The 17,120-nt window shown below is 41.8% G+C and overlaps 1 protein-coding gene across 1 annotated transcript in view; it reads left to right on the top strand.

Annotated features, from left to right (window-relative positions):
* The window catches only part of LOC124289173 (E3 ubiquitin-protein ligase rnf213-alpha-like), a 103,850-nt gene extending 89,802 nt beyond the window's left edge, over positions 1 to 14,048 (top strand). Inside the window, 9 exon segments of the mRNA XM_046725785.1 lie at positions 5,854 to 6,062; positions 8,540 to 8,734; positions 10,174 to 10,299; positions 10,742 to 10,865; positions 11,495 to 11,733; positions 12,462 to 12,544; positions 12,736 to 12,869; positions 13,347 to 13,439; positions 13,869 to 14,048. Coding sequence (XP_046581741.1) covers positions 5,854 to 6,062; positions 8,540 to 8,734; positions 10,174 to 10,299; positions 10,742 to 10,865; positions 11,495 to 11,733; positions 12,462 to 12,544; positions 12,736 to 12,869; positions 13,347 to 13,439; positions 13,869 to 14,018 — 1,353 coding nt within the window. The 3' untranslated portion in view covers positions 14,019 to 14,048.
* Positions 14,049 to 17,120: the final 3,072 nt, after the last annotated feature.

Raw genomic sequence — 17,120 nt, 5'->3', positions numbered from 1 at the left:
TTATGCTTCCAAAGTCTTTATATAACTGTTATATCAACTAAGGCTGAAAAATGCTTTATTTCTTGTGCAATGCCATTTATGGATGTGTGATTTGGTGTGGGTAGAGAGGACACTTTTCAGTTATTATACCACCTTGCATGTGGTTCAACTGTGGACATATTATGTTGGAGTATATATGCCAATGATGATCAGTTCCACATGCAATTAGTTCAAGAACAAATATTGCCAGCGTAAATGTATGATTGGAAAATCTATCAAGTAAGAACTGTTCCATGGGAATAATTGTTCTAGATAAAGATAGTATAAAGGAATAGATACCCTGTGACATATACATCCAGCCCAGTGGGATCCTGCTTCTTATACATCCCACTGCAATGTGACAGGAACCCAGAAGTGGATACCTTGACAACATCATCATTAAAGCAGCCTTCACACGGCAAACTTAAGTTTGACAACACATGTTGTTGAAATTTTAAAAGTTCACACATGTTGTCAAACTTTTGTGTCATTTGAGTGCCATGTCTCTGGCTGTGCGGTCACATGACATTCTTTTTCATAGAGATCGTCCTTGGGGTACATTTATTTATTTTCTGCGGCTGAAAGTGTCATGTGACAGTTGTATCAATGTTTTAATAAAAATATTGTACAATAAATAAAAATCTTTTTTATCTATTATACGGCCCCCACCACGTGGAGTTACCTCCCTGCTATGCATGCACAGCCAACCAGGTAAGCACCTAGGCCCGTATCATCATTCCTTCTGCTGTCACTCAAGCATTCACACGTATTTACAAGCTGATTCACTTCGTTAGAAGAATGTCTGAGACTTCAACAACTGTATGTATGGTCTTTATTCGTTCTTGGAAAAGAAAAAGAACAGTTTAATTGACTTTGCAGTCTGTTATTTCTCATTTTTGTGACTTTGTATCAACTATTACGCTAACTTTCCCGTGGTTGCTTTTCCATGGCAGGAAGTTTAGCGTACACGGGGTTGTCATATTGCGTTATAAACCAAGTATTTCATGCCCGTGGTTGCATTCACGTAATTTTCAATGTTTTGTACGTGTATATTTATGCTGCTGGTTCCGCTGTTAGCTACATGCTTGCGTGTTTGCTTTCAGGCGTTTACTGGGTGTTCTGTCTGTGGGCAGAATATCCCTAGAGCCGACAAGCATGATAAATGCTTGTGCTGCTTAGAGAAGGTGGGACATAACCCTGATGTCTGCGATCTCTGTATGGCCTTTTCCCCCCCCGGGCCAAGAAGAGAAGGGCAGCATATTTCCTTTTCTATCAGGAATTACGAGAGGCGGGAGGGGAACTTACCCAGTAGGTCCCCCCGTCCAAAGCCAAAAAAGCCTAACAACCTAAAACTAGGTCGCCTAAGTCGCCTTCCCAGTCATCCCAATCTAGTGGTTTTGATATGTCACTAATCACTCAATTGTTTCAGCAGCATATGGACTCCATGAAGCCCCTTGTTCATGAGTCCGTTGTAGGTCTCCGCCGAGTTCATCGCTCACTCTGAACAGGGGACCGAGAGTCCGGGGGTGGGATCGCCGAGCCCGGCTCGATCCCTTAGCCTGGAGGCGTCTGTAGATCCTTTGCCTTTGGCTTCGGGTCCAGACGCCTTGCCTAACCCAGAGGGGGAGGGTTCACTCCCAGTCCCCCTCTCGGTGCTGGCTCAGGGTCCGTTGAGGATTCCTGGGGTTCCGTTCACTGCGCCCCATGAGAGCGGAGGAGTCGGTTCTGCCCGGTCTTCCTCCCATGTCTTGGGACCGGGGTTTGAGTAGTGTGTCGGTTGCCGGAGCGGGGAGTTCCTTCGGCTTTTCCCTTCCCTCGGTGTCTGGGGCTCGGCCTCCCGCCGGGTCGAGGTTTGGATCCGGTGGTTGACAAATATGTGTTCACTTCGGTCGCCCTCGGGGGAGGCTTGGCTTCCTCAGGCACAGCTCCGGCTGCCAAGCAAGGGTGTTTAGTACCACCGTTTGCCCTTGCAGGGGCCCCCCTGCAGCAGGCATACCAGACTTATGAGGAAGTCTACCGGAATGCCATGCAGCAGGTGCGGGTGGTGATCCTTGAGGGCTATGTTTCCTTTATTCAAAGGTCGGCTCTGGAGGCGGAAGGGAGCACTGGGGACGTGTCCCCGCATGTTGTTCAGCTTTGCCAATTGTCCGAAGTGCAGGCCCACCTGGGACGAGACTCTTTGCGGTCTGCCGTGTCTACGGTGATGTGCACAGTCATGGGTCTAACTCAGCGGTCAGCGCTCTAACTCAGCCAGCGGGCCTAGATTCTACCCACACGGTGATAGACATTCTAGTTCGACTGGGGTGGATCATCAACCTCAAGAAATCCGACCTGGTACCCACCCAGGACTTGGTTTTTCTTGGGGCGCGCTTCTTAACTCACAAGAGTCTTGTCTCCTTGTTGCCCGACCGGGTCACCAGAGTACGGTAGATTGTGTCTTCCTATGTCTGCGCCCTATACAGCAACCTTTGGCGAGTATGTGGGCTCACTCGGAGGATCTGGCGCAGAGTCTCACAGTCCCTGGGTGGTTGTTTCCCGACCTTCAGTGGTGGACCAATGTCGGGAATCTCTCCAAGGGGATCCCTTTGGAACTCCCGACGCCAGCTCTTACAGTTCAAACCAATGTGTCCCTCATGGGCTGGGGTGCGTGTGTGTGTGTGTGTGTGTGTGTGTGTGTGTGTTCTGGGCAGTCTGTTGGTGTCCGGACTCTGGTCCGAGGCCGAGGCCCGTCTTCACATCAATGTCTTGGAACTGAGAGCTGTGCGGTTGGTTTTCGAACGCTCCCGGGGGCATGTCTGGGGCCAGGTGGTTTGTCTTCAGTTGGACAACCGTACGGCCATGACGTACATCCTGAAGCAAGGCGGCATGGTGTCCCAAGCGCTCCTTCAGGAGAAGTGGGAGTTTCTCCTCTGGTGCGACCAGTGCGACTGGCAGGTGCTTCCTGTTTATCTCCCGGGGCTGGAGAATGTGCGAGCAGATGCTCTCTCTCGCCGGATCCTGGCCCCACATGAGTGGTTGCTCGACCGGCAGATATTCGGAGTTATCTCCCAGTTGTACGGATCGTTCCAGATGGATCTGTTTGCGTCCGGCGGGACGAATCAGATACCCATGTTCTGCTCTCGAATACCGGACCAGAGGGCGTTGGCTTCCGACGCCATCCTGCTGGATTGGACAGGCAAAGTGCTCTGGGCGTTCCTGCCGCTACCACTCATTCCCCGGGTCCTCTGCCAGCTGTCCACCCAGCCAGCTCGGCTACTTGTGCTACTGGCACCACTATGGCCATCACAGAGCTGGTTTCCGGTAATTCTCAGGTTTCTGGCTCAGCCTCCTGTTCTATTACCTTTGCGCCTGGACATTCTCACTCAGAACGGCGCACCATACCCCAATCCAAGGATTCAGTGGGTGGCTTGGCCTCTGTCAGGTCTAGCCTCGAAGCACGCGGAATTCCTGCAGCAGTTGCAGACACAATTCTGGCTTCGAGGCAGGAATCGACAAACGTTCAATATGAGGATAGGTGGTCCCCCTATGTGCTCTGGTGGTCAGATAAGGGGATTGCAGATTCCTTTTCTGCGGGTTTTATTCTGAGTATTGGAATTTTTGCAAGCTCGTTTGGAAGAAGGCTTGGCGGCTTCAACCATTCGTGGCTACTCCAGCGCTATTTCCACTTTTCACAACCCTGTCGATGGTGCTCTTCTGGGGCAGCACCCTCTTCTACAGAGCTTTTTAGCTGGCGTGGATTGGGTTCAACCTGCTGTAAGGCGAACCATCCCACCTTGGGATTTGTCAATCGTGATAGATTGGCTGTCTGGTCCTATGTTCTCATGTCTATCGGCTATTTCTGTTCAGTTGTTAACGTGGAAGGCCATATTTCTGGTGGCGGTAACATCTGGGCGTAGGGTCGGCGACTTACATGCTATGTCGGCGGATCCGGCGCTGACTGTGTTCCATCAAGATCGTGTCAGTATTCGCCTCCCGGATACTTACCGTCCGGAAGATCGATCACGGTTTCCATGTGACAGCTCCTATCGAACTTCCTACTCTTACCCATCCTTCCACATGGGGGACCTCTCCTACGAGCACTCACCTGTTGGATGTTCGTAAGACTCTCAAGGTCTATATCAAACGAACACAGGGGATCCGTACGGGTACCCATCTGTCCTGCTGTTATGGTGGCGGGAAGGCTGGGATGCTGGCGAGCAAACAGACCCTCTCTCACTGGATTATATCGGTCATTTGTGCTGCTTATCAGGCTAAGGGCAAGCCTCCCGCTGAGGGGTTGAAGGCTCACTCGGTCAGGGCAGTAGCCACGTCAAAGGCCCATTGAAGAGATATGCTCTGCCGCTATTTGGAGCAGGCCTAGCACTTTTATCAGGCACTATCAGCTCGATACACACACATTCACTTGATCGTGAGCGTTTTGGCCGTTCTGTTCTCTCCAGTGGACAGTGTCCTGCCACCCTGACCGAGTGAGTCTGAGTTATCTGGACAGTTGACGCTGCTTTCAATTGTGTATTATTGATATCCGCTGTTGTGTTATCTAACTCCTTTCGATTCTCTCTGGAGATTATGGTGGGTTGTGAGTTGGTTTTTCCCCCGTACGATGTACTCTAATAGACCATGATGTGGGCGGGGTTTTTACTTTCGCACTGTGTGCGAATTGCTATGCTTAAACTATGAGGTCGGATCTAAGTACTTTTCCTCCCTGTCAGTTACCCTCCCATCATGCCTCTCGCGGAAGCTTCGGGACACATGACAGGTTAGTGTTGTGGTGTCTGTTACATTCTTCCTAACGATCGCTATTTATGTGTACTTTGACAGAATTCCCTCCTCCCTGGCCTCCGGTCTTTGGGAGTCCGAGTTAATGCATATATGTAACCCAAGGACGATCTCTATGAAAAAGAATTAGCTAAACCTGTAGAGGTTTCCAATTCTTTGAAGAGAGTTGTCCTTGGGGTAGGGCCACCCACCTCCCCGCAATTCTGTTCACTGATTTATTCAGCAGAAGGAATGATGATACGGGCTTAGGTGCTTAGCTGGTTGGCTGTGCATGCATAGCAGGGAGGTAACTCCACGTGGTGGGGGCTGTATAATAGATAAAAAGATTTTTATTTATTGTACAATATTTTTATTAAAACATTGATACAACTGTCACATGACATTTTCAGCCGCAGAAAATGCATATATGTACACCAAGGACGACTCTCTTCAAAGAATTGGAAACCTCTACAGGTTTAGCTAAATTTTGTTGACTGCGATTGGTTGTTTCTAACAACACGATTTTGACAGCTCTTCACACATCGAACTCGAGTTTGACAACACCGAAAGTGTGATGGAAAAAATTGGCAAGAAAAGAGACCAATCCTCTTTCTCGACAACAGTTTGCCATGTGAAGGCCACTTAAGACTGAACTGTGTGTTTTACTTCCAAAGGTTAGTTCAGTGAGATGCAATGCATCCAGCATATATCCTCCGAGGCACAGCTTGATTGTCTACTATTGATTGACATACACAGAAGATGTGAAACAGAGCACCCATTTCCAAAATTGGCTGCTTAAAATTGAAGCAAATAATTCCGTAGTTACCATTTAGTACTGACAAAAATACCCACATGTCTTTTGTTCAGATTGGAGAGAGAGATCTGATATTCTTGAGATAAAATGGGTTGAAGTTACATCAGTATATGCTGTAAACTATGGTTATAACAATCTCAAAGAGACCACTATTTGTAGTTTATTTTTAGTAGTTATATCTGTCAGCTGATTCTAAACATCTTACAAACATAATTTATGTTGACCGTTCCTTGCTAGTCATCTCAGGTCATTTTTTTTAATTCCAGGATTTTGCAACCAGATCTTTGGATTTAAGTGAAGAGTCGCCTCTTGCTCAGAAAGTTCACAATGATGATGAAGAAGAAGATGACTCTGATGAGGAAGCAGATGAAGAAGAAGATGACTTTGATGAGGAAGAAGATGACTTTGATGAGGAAGAAGATGATGATGAGGATGATCTTGTACAGTTTCAGATGAAGAGGACTTGGGAGAGCAGGTTGGGTTTTCAGTGTCCAGTGTTTTTCACTGAACCGTACTGGATCTCATCTGTAGTTTATTAGTGATTTAAAGAAAAATATCAGTATTAATGTTGTAAAAAAATTTATCAGGTGTAGGTAGTGAGAAGGTTCATTTTCTGTGTTCCATAAATTTTGTCACCTAATTCGTTGGATGAATTTAGTTGGTATTCATCTGTCAATATGTCTCAAGCATCAAAACAGGAATTTCATGTTTGATTAAAAACAAGGAAGGTAAATGAGATGGTGACCTTGTATGGTATCAAGTCTGTTCAAGACAAGAAATCAAATACATCAGCCAGTGGCCATACAGGGACTTCAAATGGCCATATAAGATTGGGATGGGCCTGCTTCTGTTTCTTTTTGGTTTTATGTAATGCAAATCATCTTCCTGGGTCAGTATCAATAAGAACACTGTTTTGGGTGTAGTAAGAACATTTTGAATTACATTGTCAATATTTAGCAAGGGCTGTGTTTCCAGTATCAAACATAAACTGACTGGCCAAAGAAAGTATACCAAAAGTTACCATTTCTCAAATTTTGAAGAAATGTTTTTGTAGGTAAATTATACACTGAAACATGTTGCCCCAATGTAGCAATTTGATACCTGCAGTGAAATTCACGTGCACGTCGTGAATAAAACGTTGATGTGGTAAATTGTATAAACCATGATTTTGGGCCTCTGTCAGACTTTCACATCCACTAAGGGTATAAAGGTTAGTGTGTAGACAGGTTACACATGCAGTTTGAAAAAAATCACCACAGATATGCCACAACTATCAGCCGTTGAACGTGAGAGAGCCATAGGTATGCTCCAGATCAGGTCGACACACGCCAACATTGCAAGAACCTTCAGATGAACCTGTGTAGCAGTCTTTGGACTGCTGCAACGTTACAGGCAGATGGGCCAGACACAGGACAGACCAAGAAGTGGGAGACCGCGAGGAACAACACCAGCTGAAGACCGGCATTTGAGGACGTTACACGTGAGAAAATGTTTCCTGACAGTAACGTCATCAGCGGCGAATTTCCTCGATCACCATGTCAGTCGATACACGGTGGCTAGACGTCTTCGGGCAGCAGGTATCAGAGCCTACAGACCCTTTAAAGAACAGGTGTTGACCCCTGAACACAAACGTCACAGATTGCGTTGGGCCTGAGTTGTTCGTCATTGGCAGCGACGAGAGGAACAGCATGAACGTTCTACAGTGGCCAGCACGTTCTCCAGACATGTCCCCGATTGACAGAGTTTTGGTTTTACGCCGCTTTTAGCAATATTCCAGCAACATCACGGCGGGGGACACCAGAAATGGGCTTCACACATTGTACCCATGTGGACCCGATTGAACACATGTGGGATGCACTAGACAGAGTCGCAGAAACGCCCTAACCCACCACAGAATAGACAGCAACTTGCACAAGCCCTCCAGGACGAATGGCATCGCATACCAGGTGACCTTGTCCGACGTCTGATGTCTTCGGCTGGGAGGCTGCATGCCTGTATTGATGCAAGGGATGGACATACAGGATACTAAAGTGATGGTAGTGAACATTTATTGTGTGTAACTCAGTACCTGCTTATCCTCTATGTGATTGAAAACTGGTTTTCAGGGCTCCCAGTGAACTTCGCGCAGGTCTGATGCCAAGTGTTTTTGTGGTATGCGTGTGATTTTTAGCTCAGGTTAAGTAAAGATGTTGTTAACACCACTGTATTATGTTTGTGTGTCTAGGTACTCTTGGTCAATGATAATGACCTTTGAAAACCTTGTATACTTTCTTTTGCCGGTCAGTTTAGTTCTCTGTCCTTTGTACATATTACTTAGTTTGGCACATTCTTTCTTTGTATTTTTTCATCCAAAGAAGCACTTTCCTTGTGGTTAATATGCATTGTATGCTTCTCTCGAGGGTAATATGGTCTGATGTATGCCTCTTTGTAGCAGTGTTACCCGAGCCGGTAGGCAAGGTATGTCACTGCTACAAAAAGGCGTACATTAGACTGTATTACTCAAGGGAGAAGTTTACAACATATTTATCTTACTGCCATGTTAAATGTACAAAACATACTTTTATTTTATCTCACCTAGATTTTTAAAGTCAGTGAAACAATCCTAAAACTGCTATAAAATGGTTAATTATGTTTAAGTTGAGTGTGAACATGATTCAATGTATAAAATTGTTTTTAAAAAGCAGGTAAAATAAATGTATTCATAGTGAACTTAAAAAAAGTTAATCCAACATTTTTTGCACTCCGTGCACAGCATGCGTCATATTATGACATCATACAATTGTTAGTGATACAGCTTCTCAGCAGAGAGTTGGGCAGTTAATGTGGCAGCAGGTAATATTTTTCCAGTTGTCACCCTCCAGGGAGGGGTGACATGGAAACTTGTTGAAGCGTCATTGACCAATGAAATTAAAGTATTTTACTGAACAACTTATTCATCTTCATTTTTTATAGCCCACATCCCTTTATTTTCTTCAACCCTGATGGGCACACCATGACCTTCCTCGGCTTCAACATTGATCATTTAGGCAACATGATTGACCCACACTCTGGACAAATGCTAGATCGTGGACTTGTACCTAGAAGCCTGCAGATTGGTTTACGGAGAAATAATGTTGAAATTAATGAGAACCCTGATCAATTGGATAGGTAAGCAAACAAATTTAGTTGTTTCTTCTGATAAAAATGTACATCATATATCCTGACTGTCAATATCAGTCATTATGTTGACCAATAGCAGACATGTGGCTGATTGGTTAAGATTTGATTCCTCATCAGTTGAGAGTATCATAATTCAAGATGTAGAAGAACTGTGTTTACTTTTCTGATAGTGTGATAACCTGTATAAAACTTTGTTCTTTCTGTAACACTTATTGGGTTATATTATTTCTGTTATGATCTTCATAAGTGAAGTTATTTTAGAATTTGGCTTAATTTATGTTTTGTCAAGCAAGTACAAAAACATATTATACTATCTTTATCAGAAAGCATTTAAAGTCAGACTTGGTTCCCTTCTTTAATTATGTATACATGTTACCATTAATATTTTTGAAGCTTTGTCTTGTTATATATATTTGACTGTAAATTTATTTCGCAGTAAAAAATAAACTAAATTAAATAATTAACATTCTGTAGTGTTATTGTCTAGCCTCAGCTGAGAATATGATATGGTTTTGCTTATCCTGATGTATACTAATTGCTTGTCTCTCCTTACTCCTGAGTAAAGTGGAAACATCCAGTGTTATGCAGTCTAAGTAAACTTAGGCTTGACCTTCTACTGGGGTTTGTTAGACTCAGTAGCAATGGAACAAATAATACTGAGACAAAGTTTACTTAGACTGAGTGTTAGATTCTCCAAGATCAGAAAAAAACATCTCGCCTGAATACAACCCTCCTCTATTCATCTACACTGGATTGCACTGACCATACGGTCATTCTTTTTAGAGTGAAAACATGATTTAATACTTATCCTTACTCATACAGTAAAGCCAAACATCCACACTCTCCACATATTATTTTGTATTTATTTATACTATAAGTTGAAAATGGAGAGCGTGACAAGTCAGTGGGATGTCAATCTGGTGCCTTGCACAGAGAAGGGGGTGCATTCTAGTGTATTTATGTCTGCTCTTGGGAAAATAACACATGAAGCTCCCAATATCTTTCATTACTGACTGACTGACTGAGTTTGGTTTTACGCCGCTTTTAGCAATATTCCAGCAATATCACGGCGGGGGACACCAGAAATGGGCTTCACTCATTGTACCCATGTGGGGATTCGAACCCGGGTCTTCGGCGTGACGAGCCAACGCTTTAACCACTAGACTACCCCACTGCCCCTCTTTCATGAGAAAGTAGAGATAAGCAACTAGTATGGGTTAAGTGAAAATATATTTCTAGGATATTGAATGATTGTGTTAATTTTCTGATGGATGATAGTATATCATTTTTTTATTTTGTTCATTAGTTTGTTTTCCTTTGAGAAAAGCATTCAGTAAAACTTAGATAAAACTAGTTCAGATTACTACTTCTTACTGGTCCCAGTAGGTACATAAACTGTTCAGTTCCATATGTTTGGATACTTTCAGGGTTGCTTGCTTGATGAAGCTATGCAGGGTGATGCCAGGTGTTGATGTTGTACATGACCCTGATGACACATATGAACTGACAACAGACAATGTCAAGAAGATTCTGGCCATTTACATGAGATTTAGGTAAGTAATATTCCCATTTGAATATATGCCTATTGTGTAAAATATATACTTCTCCTTGCAAGTAATATGCGAGGTAAATGATACATGGTCAATATTAAGAGGTTATTGCATGACAGTTTTCCTTTCGTCAGTCAGGCTGATATGGCAGTCGAGGGCTGATATGACTGGCGAAAGGGAAACTGTCATGTCACAACCTTTTTATCATATACCACATCAAGGCACATAACTCTAAAAAAAACCTAGGCTCCGCCTATTGAAGTTTCGAGCATTTACGTATATTCATTCTGTACCATACTTTAGAGTCTGGGCAATACTGCTGATGTGGATTTTCGCCCAATGGCTGATATGCATTTTCAGCCCAGGTGGTCAATATGGCCATATACCGACAGCCAGTATTGTATGTGCCAAATTATCTACATATATATGATAAATGCTTCTACAGATGTGGAATCCCAGTGATAGTCATGGGAGAGACAGGATGTGGGAAGACAAGACTGATCAAATTCATGTGTGATCTTCAACGTCCACCAGGAACAGATGTACAGGAAAACATGGTCATAATGAAGGTGAGGGAGTAAAATATATCTTACATGATGATCCTTCTTAAAGACCCATGCTCATCACAAGATGAGACTTGCTGAATTGGTTCATTGCATGTTATTGTATCTCACATAGATCAAAGTTCATGATGCCAATCCCTAGATTGTCTGGTTCAGATATGTTTCTTTACAAACTGCCTTCATATGGCTGACATTTTGCTGGATGTGGCATGAAGCAACCAACAAAACTTACCAGTAATAAACAAATGATGGCTGCATTCGAAAACATCTGTTGAAACAAGACAGTCATAGGTCAATGTTAAAGTATGGAAGTAACACCATGATAGCTTTAAGGAAAGTTGCACAGATCAGCACATGGATTGAGTGAGTAGCTTCTTTACATGTTATTATAATGTCTTGACTGGGGATGTTTTAAATTAGCTTCACAAGCTCTTCCAATTATACACAGGAAAATAGAACTATGACTTATGATAGTCATGTACCATTAGGGTATCCTCCACCCCTGTATATAAACAGACTTACTATTCATGATAGGATGAATAGGAGTAGCATCTGCAGAAAGCCATTTGACCATTGATTTTTTAAAGAGGTATAGTCTTGAGGTTATTAAATTACCTCTTGTGGTTTCGATGAAGGTTCATGGAGGGACAACCCCTGACGATATCATCAAGAAAGTCAAGCAAGCAGAACAACTTGCCATCGCTAACAAGGCTAAGAACCCACACATGTACACTGTCCTGTTCTTTGATGAAGCAAACACAACTGAGGCCATTGGACTCATCAAGGAAATAATGTGTGATGGCTCTATGAATGGACAACCCTTGAAACTGTCAGAAAACCTAAAGATTGTAGCTGCCTGTAATCCTTACAGAAAGTAACTATACCTTTCTGGAAGACACTATCTGATGCAGAAAATGACTTAACAATTTGAAACTTCACAAAGTTGTTGTAGTACAAGACACCCTTCAATAAACTAGCTTAAGACATTAAGACATGTATTTATTCTCCATGGCTAATAAGTAGACTTATATAGTTGTTCAATATCAATACAAAAAGAATCCAAAAAGAAACACACTCATTTCAGTTTTCTGTAGGTCAGTATCAGGTATGAGTATAAAGGGCAAATTTACCATTGCAATGATGAAACACAATTACAAAAATATTGGAATACATTATTATTCCAACTGCTTTGTGATTTTTTTAAAGTATACCATTCCACAATATAGACTTGCATTGTTTGACTTTGTGCAGTAGTCATCAGATAGATGGAGAACTGATTAGGTGCAAGTGTTTTGAACATCACAATTACAGCTAACAAGCATCAACAGAGGGTTAGTGATGTTAACTGATTATGATGTTATGGTAACAAATGCCATGACAATGGTAGGCAAAGCATTATGATGCACTTCTATTTTGGTGGTATCTACCAAGCAATATCTCCTGTGAAGACCATACTGAGATGACAGACCTGAATATAAAAAAATCATGAAACTCACAGGACTCCAAATACTGTTTCCTTTCTCCTTTATCCATGAAACTGTGATTTCTTTCAATTCAAGAAGGTGCATTTATTGATAACAATTATAATATGATTGCTTTCAGGCATTCTGATGATATGATCCAGAGACTGGAGAGAGCGGGGCTTGGTTATCATGTTGAAGCAGGCCAAACCACTGATAAACTAGGTATAAGTTATATATTTGGATAAAAAGGAAATTCATGCATCATATAGATATGACAAATATATGGATATAAAATGTGACTTCACTTGTCTGTATTTTGTATATGTAAACAGCTTTCCTGTTGTTTATTTAAAGGTTTATGTCAATGAACTAAGTATATAACAAATTCAAAATATTTGTATCCATTTGTCCAGGCCATGTCCCTATGAGGAGACTTGTCTACCGGGTGCAGCCCTTGCCACAGAGCATGCTTCCTCTTGTTTGGGACTTTGGCCAACTCAACGTTCAAGTGGAAGAACTCTACATCAGACAGATGGTCAACAGATATGTGAGATGATTTCACTGATATCAATAGTGTTAAACCAATCAATCTTCTGGCTATCAGAAATAAATGATAACGACTTGATCAGGACCAAATGTACCCAATAATATATACTCGGAAAGTGTACTTTTCCCAAAGTGAACTATGAGGAACAAACCATTCAACACTTTCTTGGATAGGTGAAGGCGATTGGTTTGATCTACTTGCCTCATCATACCAAAAGATATTTTATGTTGTTATTTTACCTATGGCTCAGGATCAATATGAAGTGTCTGGGGAGGTTATGCATATAAATCAAAGTATCTCAGTGGGCTACCAACATATCTCCAGCATTAGTTCAGACAATAACAATATGCCACACACAAGTACCAGTAACCTTAAGCAAAATGTTAAACCATGCTTCATGTTTTCACCTTTCTCAGATGCCATTTTGCCTTTTGGCAGTTTTTGCTTCCAGCATGAAATAAGTCCTGTTTGTTTCAGGTACGAAATGGGGACATTCCTGATGTGGATGGGCTTGTTGATGTTGTCAGTCGAATCCTTATAGCCTCACAGGATTTCATGAGGAAACAGAAGGTGAAGTCCTAGTTATACTGTAAAGATAGCTGCCTCATGCCTTAACAACATCCTGGTAGAACACACAGTTAGTTGAACCTGCAGAAGCATCTTCAGCAGCCTACAAAACATTTCATTTGAAAAGGTTGTCAGGTTGTCTGCAGTTATAATGGTGCAACCCTGTTAATATCAAGGTAGTATTTTTAGAATTATAACAGTGATGACTATTGCTTAATTGATGTATTTGACTCGATACAGGTAAAACAAATATAAAGCATTAGATGACTAAAATGTAGGAGAGGCTCTCTAAATACACCTAATCATGATGGATGATGAAGGTTTTCAGTACATCTGTACTATGCTGACTACAGGTTCAAAACAGTCTGTGATGTATTTTACATTATGAGCATGTTTCATATTTTATCCATTGATGCACATTGTATTTTGCAGGATGAGTGCAGCTTCGTAAGTCTTCGGGATGTTGATCGTACCCTGAGTGTTATGGCTTGGTTCTACCAGCAGTCCCAAGAGAATGGAATACTATTTAAGAAGATAGATGAACAAATCTCTCCAGAACAAGCATCTGATGATGAGGGATGATGATGATGATGAGGAGGAGGAGGAGGAGGAGGAGGCAAAACAAACAGAAGTATGTGAAGACCTGATATACGATGAAGCTCTGTCTCATGAAGATGACGAAGAAATTAACAAGGCACCTGCTAAAGTAGAATTTCTTCCTGTAAAAGGAAAACACTGTGTGTCAGTATCACACATGGAAGACGACTTTGACGACAGTTTCATGCCATCCTTGATTTCTGATCCAAACTCAGATGAATACTTTGAATGTTTCATGGATGATCAGAGTGGTTTCCAAGAACAAGAGCAGGTATTAGGAATGTTTAGGTTTATTGCAAATAACCTCCTGATTATGACCAATCCCTGGTCAGATTAGATTCCAAAATGCCTATAAGAGCCACTTAGTGTTGATCGCATGGTTCCTGTGCAAGAGTAGGCTGAATGTTTGTTGGACACTGTGATGTACTATCATATGGATCTGTCATGATCCATAAGCATGGATCATGTTCATCCTGTCAACCCTGAGTTTGGCTAGAGACAACTCATTTGTTGCAGGAAAACATGATGTAAATATAGCTAGGACATTGCTAGAGCTGAATAAAACCCCATTGAATTTCTCTGGAAAGGTAATGAGCTTCTGAGTGATGGCAATGAATGGATGAGAACATTGGTGGTCTAAACTAAGTGTGCAAAATACCAAGAAACATGGCAGAAGTATGTAGAGATAATGAACTTTTGAGGTAAGTTGATCCATAATGTGTGAATCCCCAAAGATTGGTGAAACATTTGTTCATATGACATTCATTTAGAAACTTCATGATTTAAAACTTCTATGCCTATCCAGAAAGTCTGGTGGTAGTCAGGATCCACTGCACAATCATTCCATCAGGCCATCCATGATTCCTCCAGTTTGCACACTCTAAACACCACGTGTACAAAGAGTATGTTGATATCGTACATAGAGACTATTACACAAGCAAGAGTGTCATACGACTTATATGAAAGAAGTGTAAATTTTGTAATAATACATTATTTTGCACAAGTTTGGTATAAGTCATATGAGTCAATTGCTCGTGTAATAATTTCTTTTTTATCCATCTTATTCATGTACATAAGTGCAGTAAAACACTGTAAGTAAGTGTGACTGCCCTCTTCATTGATGTCACGTTCATTTGTTTAATGATGTCACAGATGATGAAATGCAGAAACAATGGTTGCTTGGCAAAAGTGATATGTTCACAAGTGTACATGACACTGATTATGTTTCACCATATATAGGTAATAAAAGGTGGTACAATAACAAGATATGATGTCACTAAACCAGTAGTGCTTATAAGGAGCAATTTGGCAATTAAAGAAATAGACTTCTCTGTTTCTCACCCGTGATGGTCCGGGTTAGAATAAGCCTTAAGGCCTTCAGTAAAACATGCTTGTCATAAGAGGCTACTAACGGGATTGGGTGGTCAGGATCGTTGGCTTGGTTGACATGTCATCGGTTCCCAGTTGTGCAGATCGATGCTCATGCTGTTGATCACTGGATTGTCTGGTCCAGACTTGATTATTTACAGACCGCCGCCAAATAGCTGGAATATTGCTGAGTGTGGTGTAAAACAAAACTCACTCATTCACTCTCTGTGTCTGCATGTAATGCAAACACCTTTCTTGTTTTTGCTAAATGTAATTATCCCCCTCAACACGTTTTGTGGGGGTATTAAAATGGACTCCGTCCGTCCGTGCACATTTGTCTTTTTTGGAACAGAACTCTAAAACGTTCACTGGTTCTTCACCAAACTTGGCACATAGATAGATCTGGCGGTGTACTGGTGCCTTTTGGTAGTTGTGGAATTCTGAATAAAATATATATTTTTGGCATTTCCATGGCAACAAGTTCGACTTAGACTGAAATTAGTGGTAGTGCTCTTTTCCGGAGCAGAACTCTAAAACCGTTCACTAGTTCTTCACCAAACTTGGCACATAGATTGGTCTGGTGGTGTACTGGTGCCTTTTGGTAGTTGTGGAATTCTGAATAAAATATTTTTGGCATTTCCATGGCAACAAGTTTGACTTAGAATGAAATTAGTGGTAGTGCTCTTTTCCGGAGCAGAACTCTAAAACCGTTCACTAGTTCTTCACCAAACTTGGCACATAGATTGGTCTGGTGGTGTACTGGTGCCTTTTGGTAGTTTTGGAATTCTGAATAAAACATTTTTGGCATTTCCATGGCAACAAGTTCTACTTAGAATGAAATAAGTGGTAGTGCTCTTTTCCAGAGCAGAACTCTAAAACTGTTCACTATTTCTTCACCAAACTTGGCACATAGATAGATCTGTAGGTGTACTGATGCCTTTGGGTAGTTTTGGAATTCTGAATAAAATATTTTTGGCGTTTTGGTGGTAGTACACTTTTCCGGAGCTGAACTCTGAAACTATTCACTATTTCTTCCCCAAACTTGGCACATAGATAGATCTGGTGGTGTACTGGTGCCTTATGGTAGTTTTGGAATTCTGAATAAAATATTTTTGTCTTTTCCGTGGCAACAAGTTTGACATAGACTGAAATTGGTGATAGTGCTCCTTTCTTAAGCAGAACTTTAAAAACCTTTCAATACTCTCCTTCCACTTTTCTATATACACACCTAAATATTTGACATAATCATAACTCGTAGACATAATCATGAAGAGTATTTTGCCATTGCGGGGGATATTGGCTGTGTAGCTGAAATCGTATAATGTTGACAACATATCAATTCTGACTTCAATGCTGTAGTTCTATTATGTGTAGGTAACAGATGTACCTAATACAGTTAGCTTGAATAGGTGTTTGTGGCATTCCAAATTAGTAGCAGAAGAAAGTTTCATTAAGTACAATATCAATGCATTTCAGCATGCTGATCTTACCAAAGCCCTGATCTTGGCACTGAGTGTGTGTTACCGAGCATCACTGAGAAGTCGAGAGGAGTATGATCGTCATATCATTGGACGTTTTCACCACCCATGTGTTCTCCCAGGTCGACGGGATATAAACCAGTTTGTTGACATCATAAACAGGTAGCCCTTTAATTGTTTTGAAGTGAAGCTATGAAATTGAATCCTGAACTCCCGAGGAGACAATGTTGCCTCATACATT

This window comes from Haliotis rubra, unplaced genomic scaffold (assembly GCF_003918875.1).
Source record: "Haliotis rubra isolate DU_JTF1 unplaced genomic scaffold, ASM391887v1 Scf1116, whole genome shotgun sequence".
NCBI lineage: Eukaryota > Metazoa > Mollusca > Gastropoda > Lepetellida > Haliotidae > Haliotis > Haliotis rubra.
The sequence above is the reverse complement of the archived record's forward strand: the minus strand, read 5'-3'. Positions and strand labels throughout refer to the sequence as shown.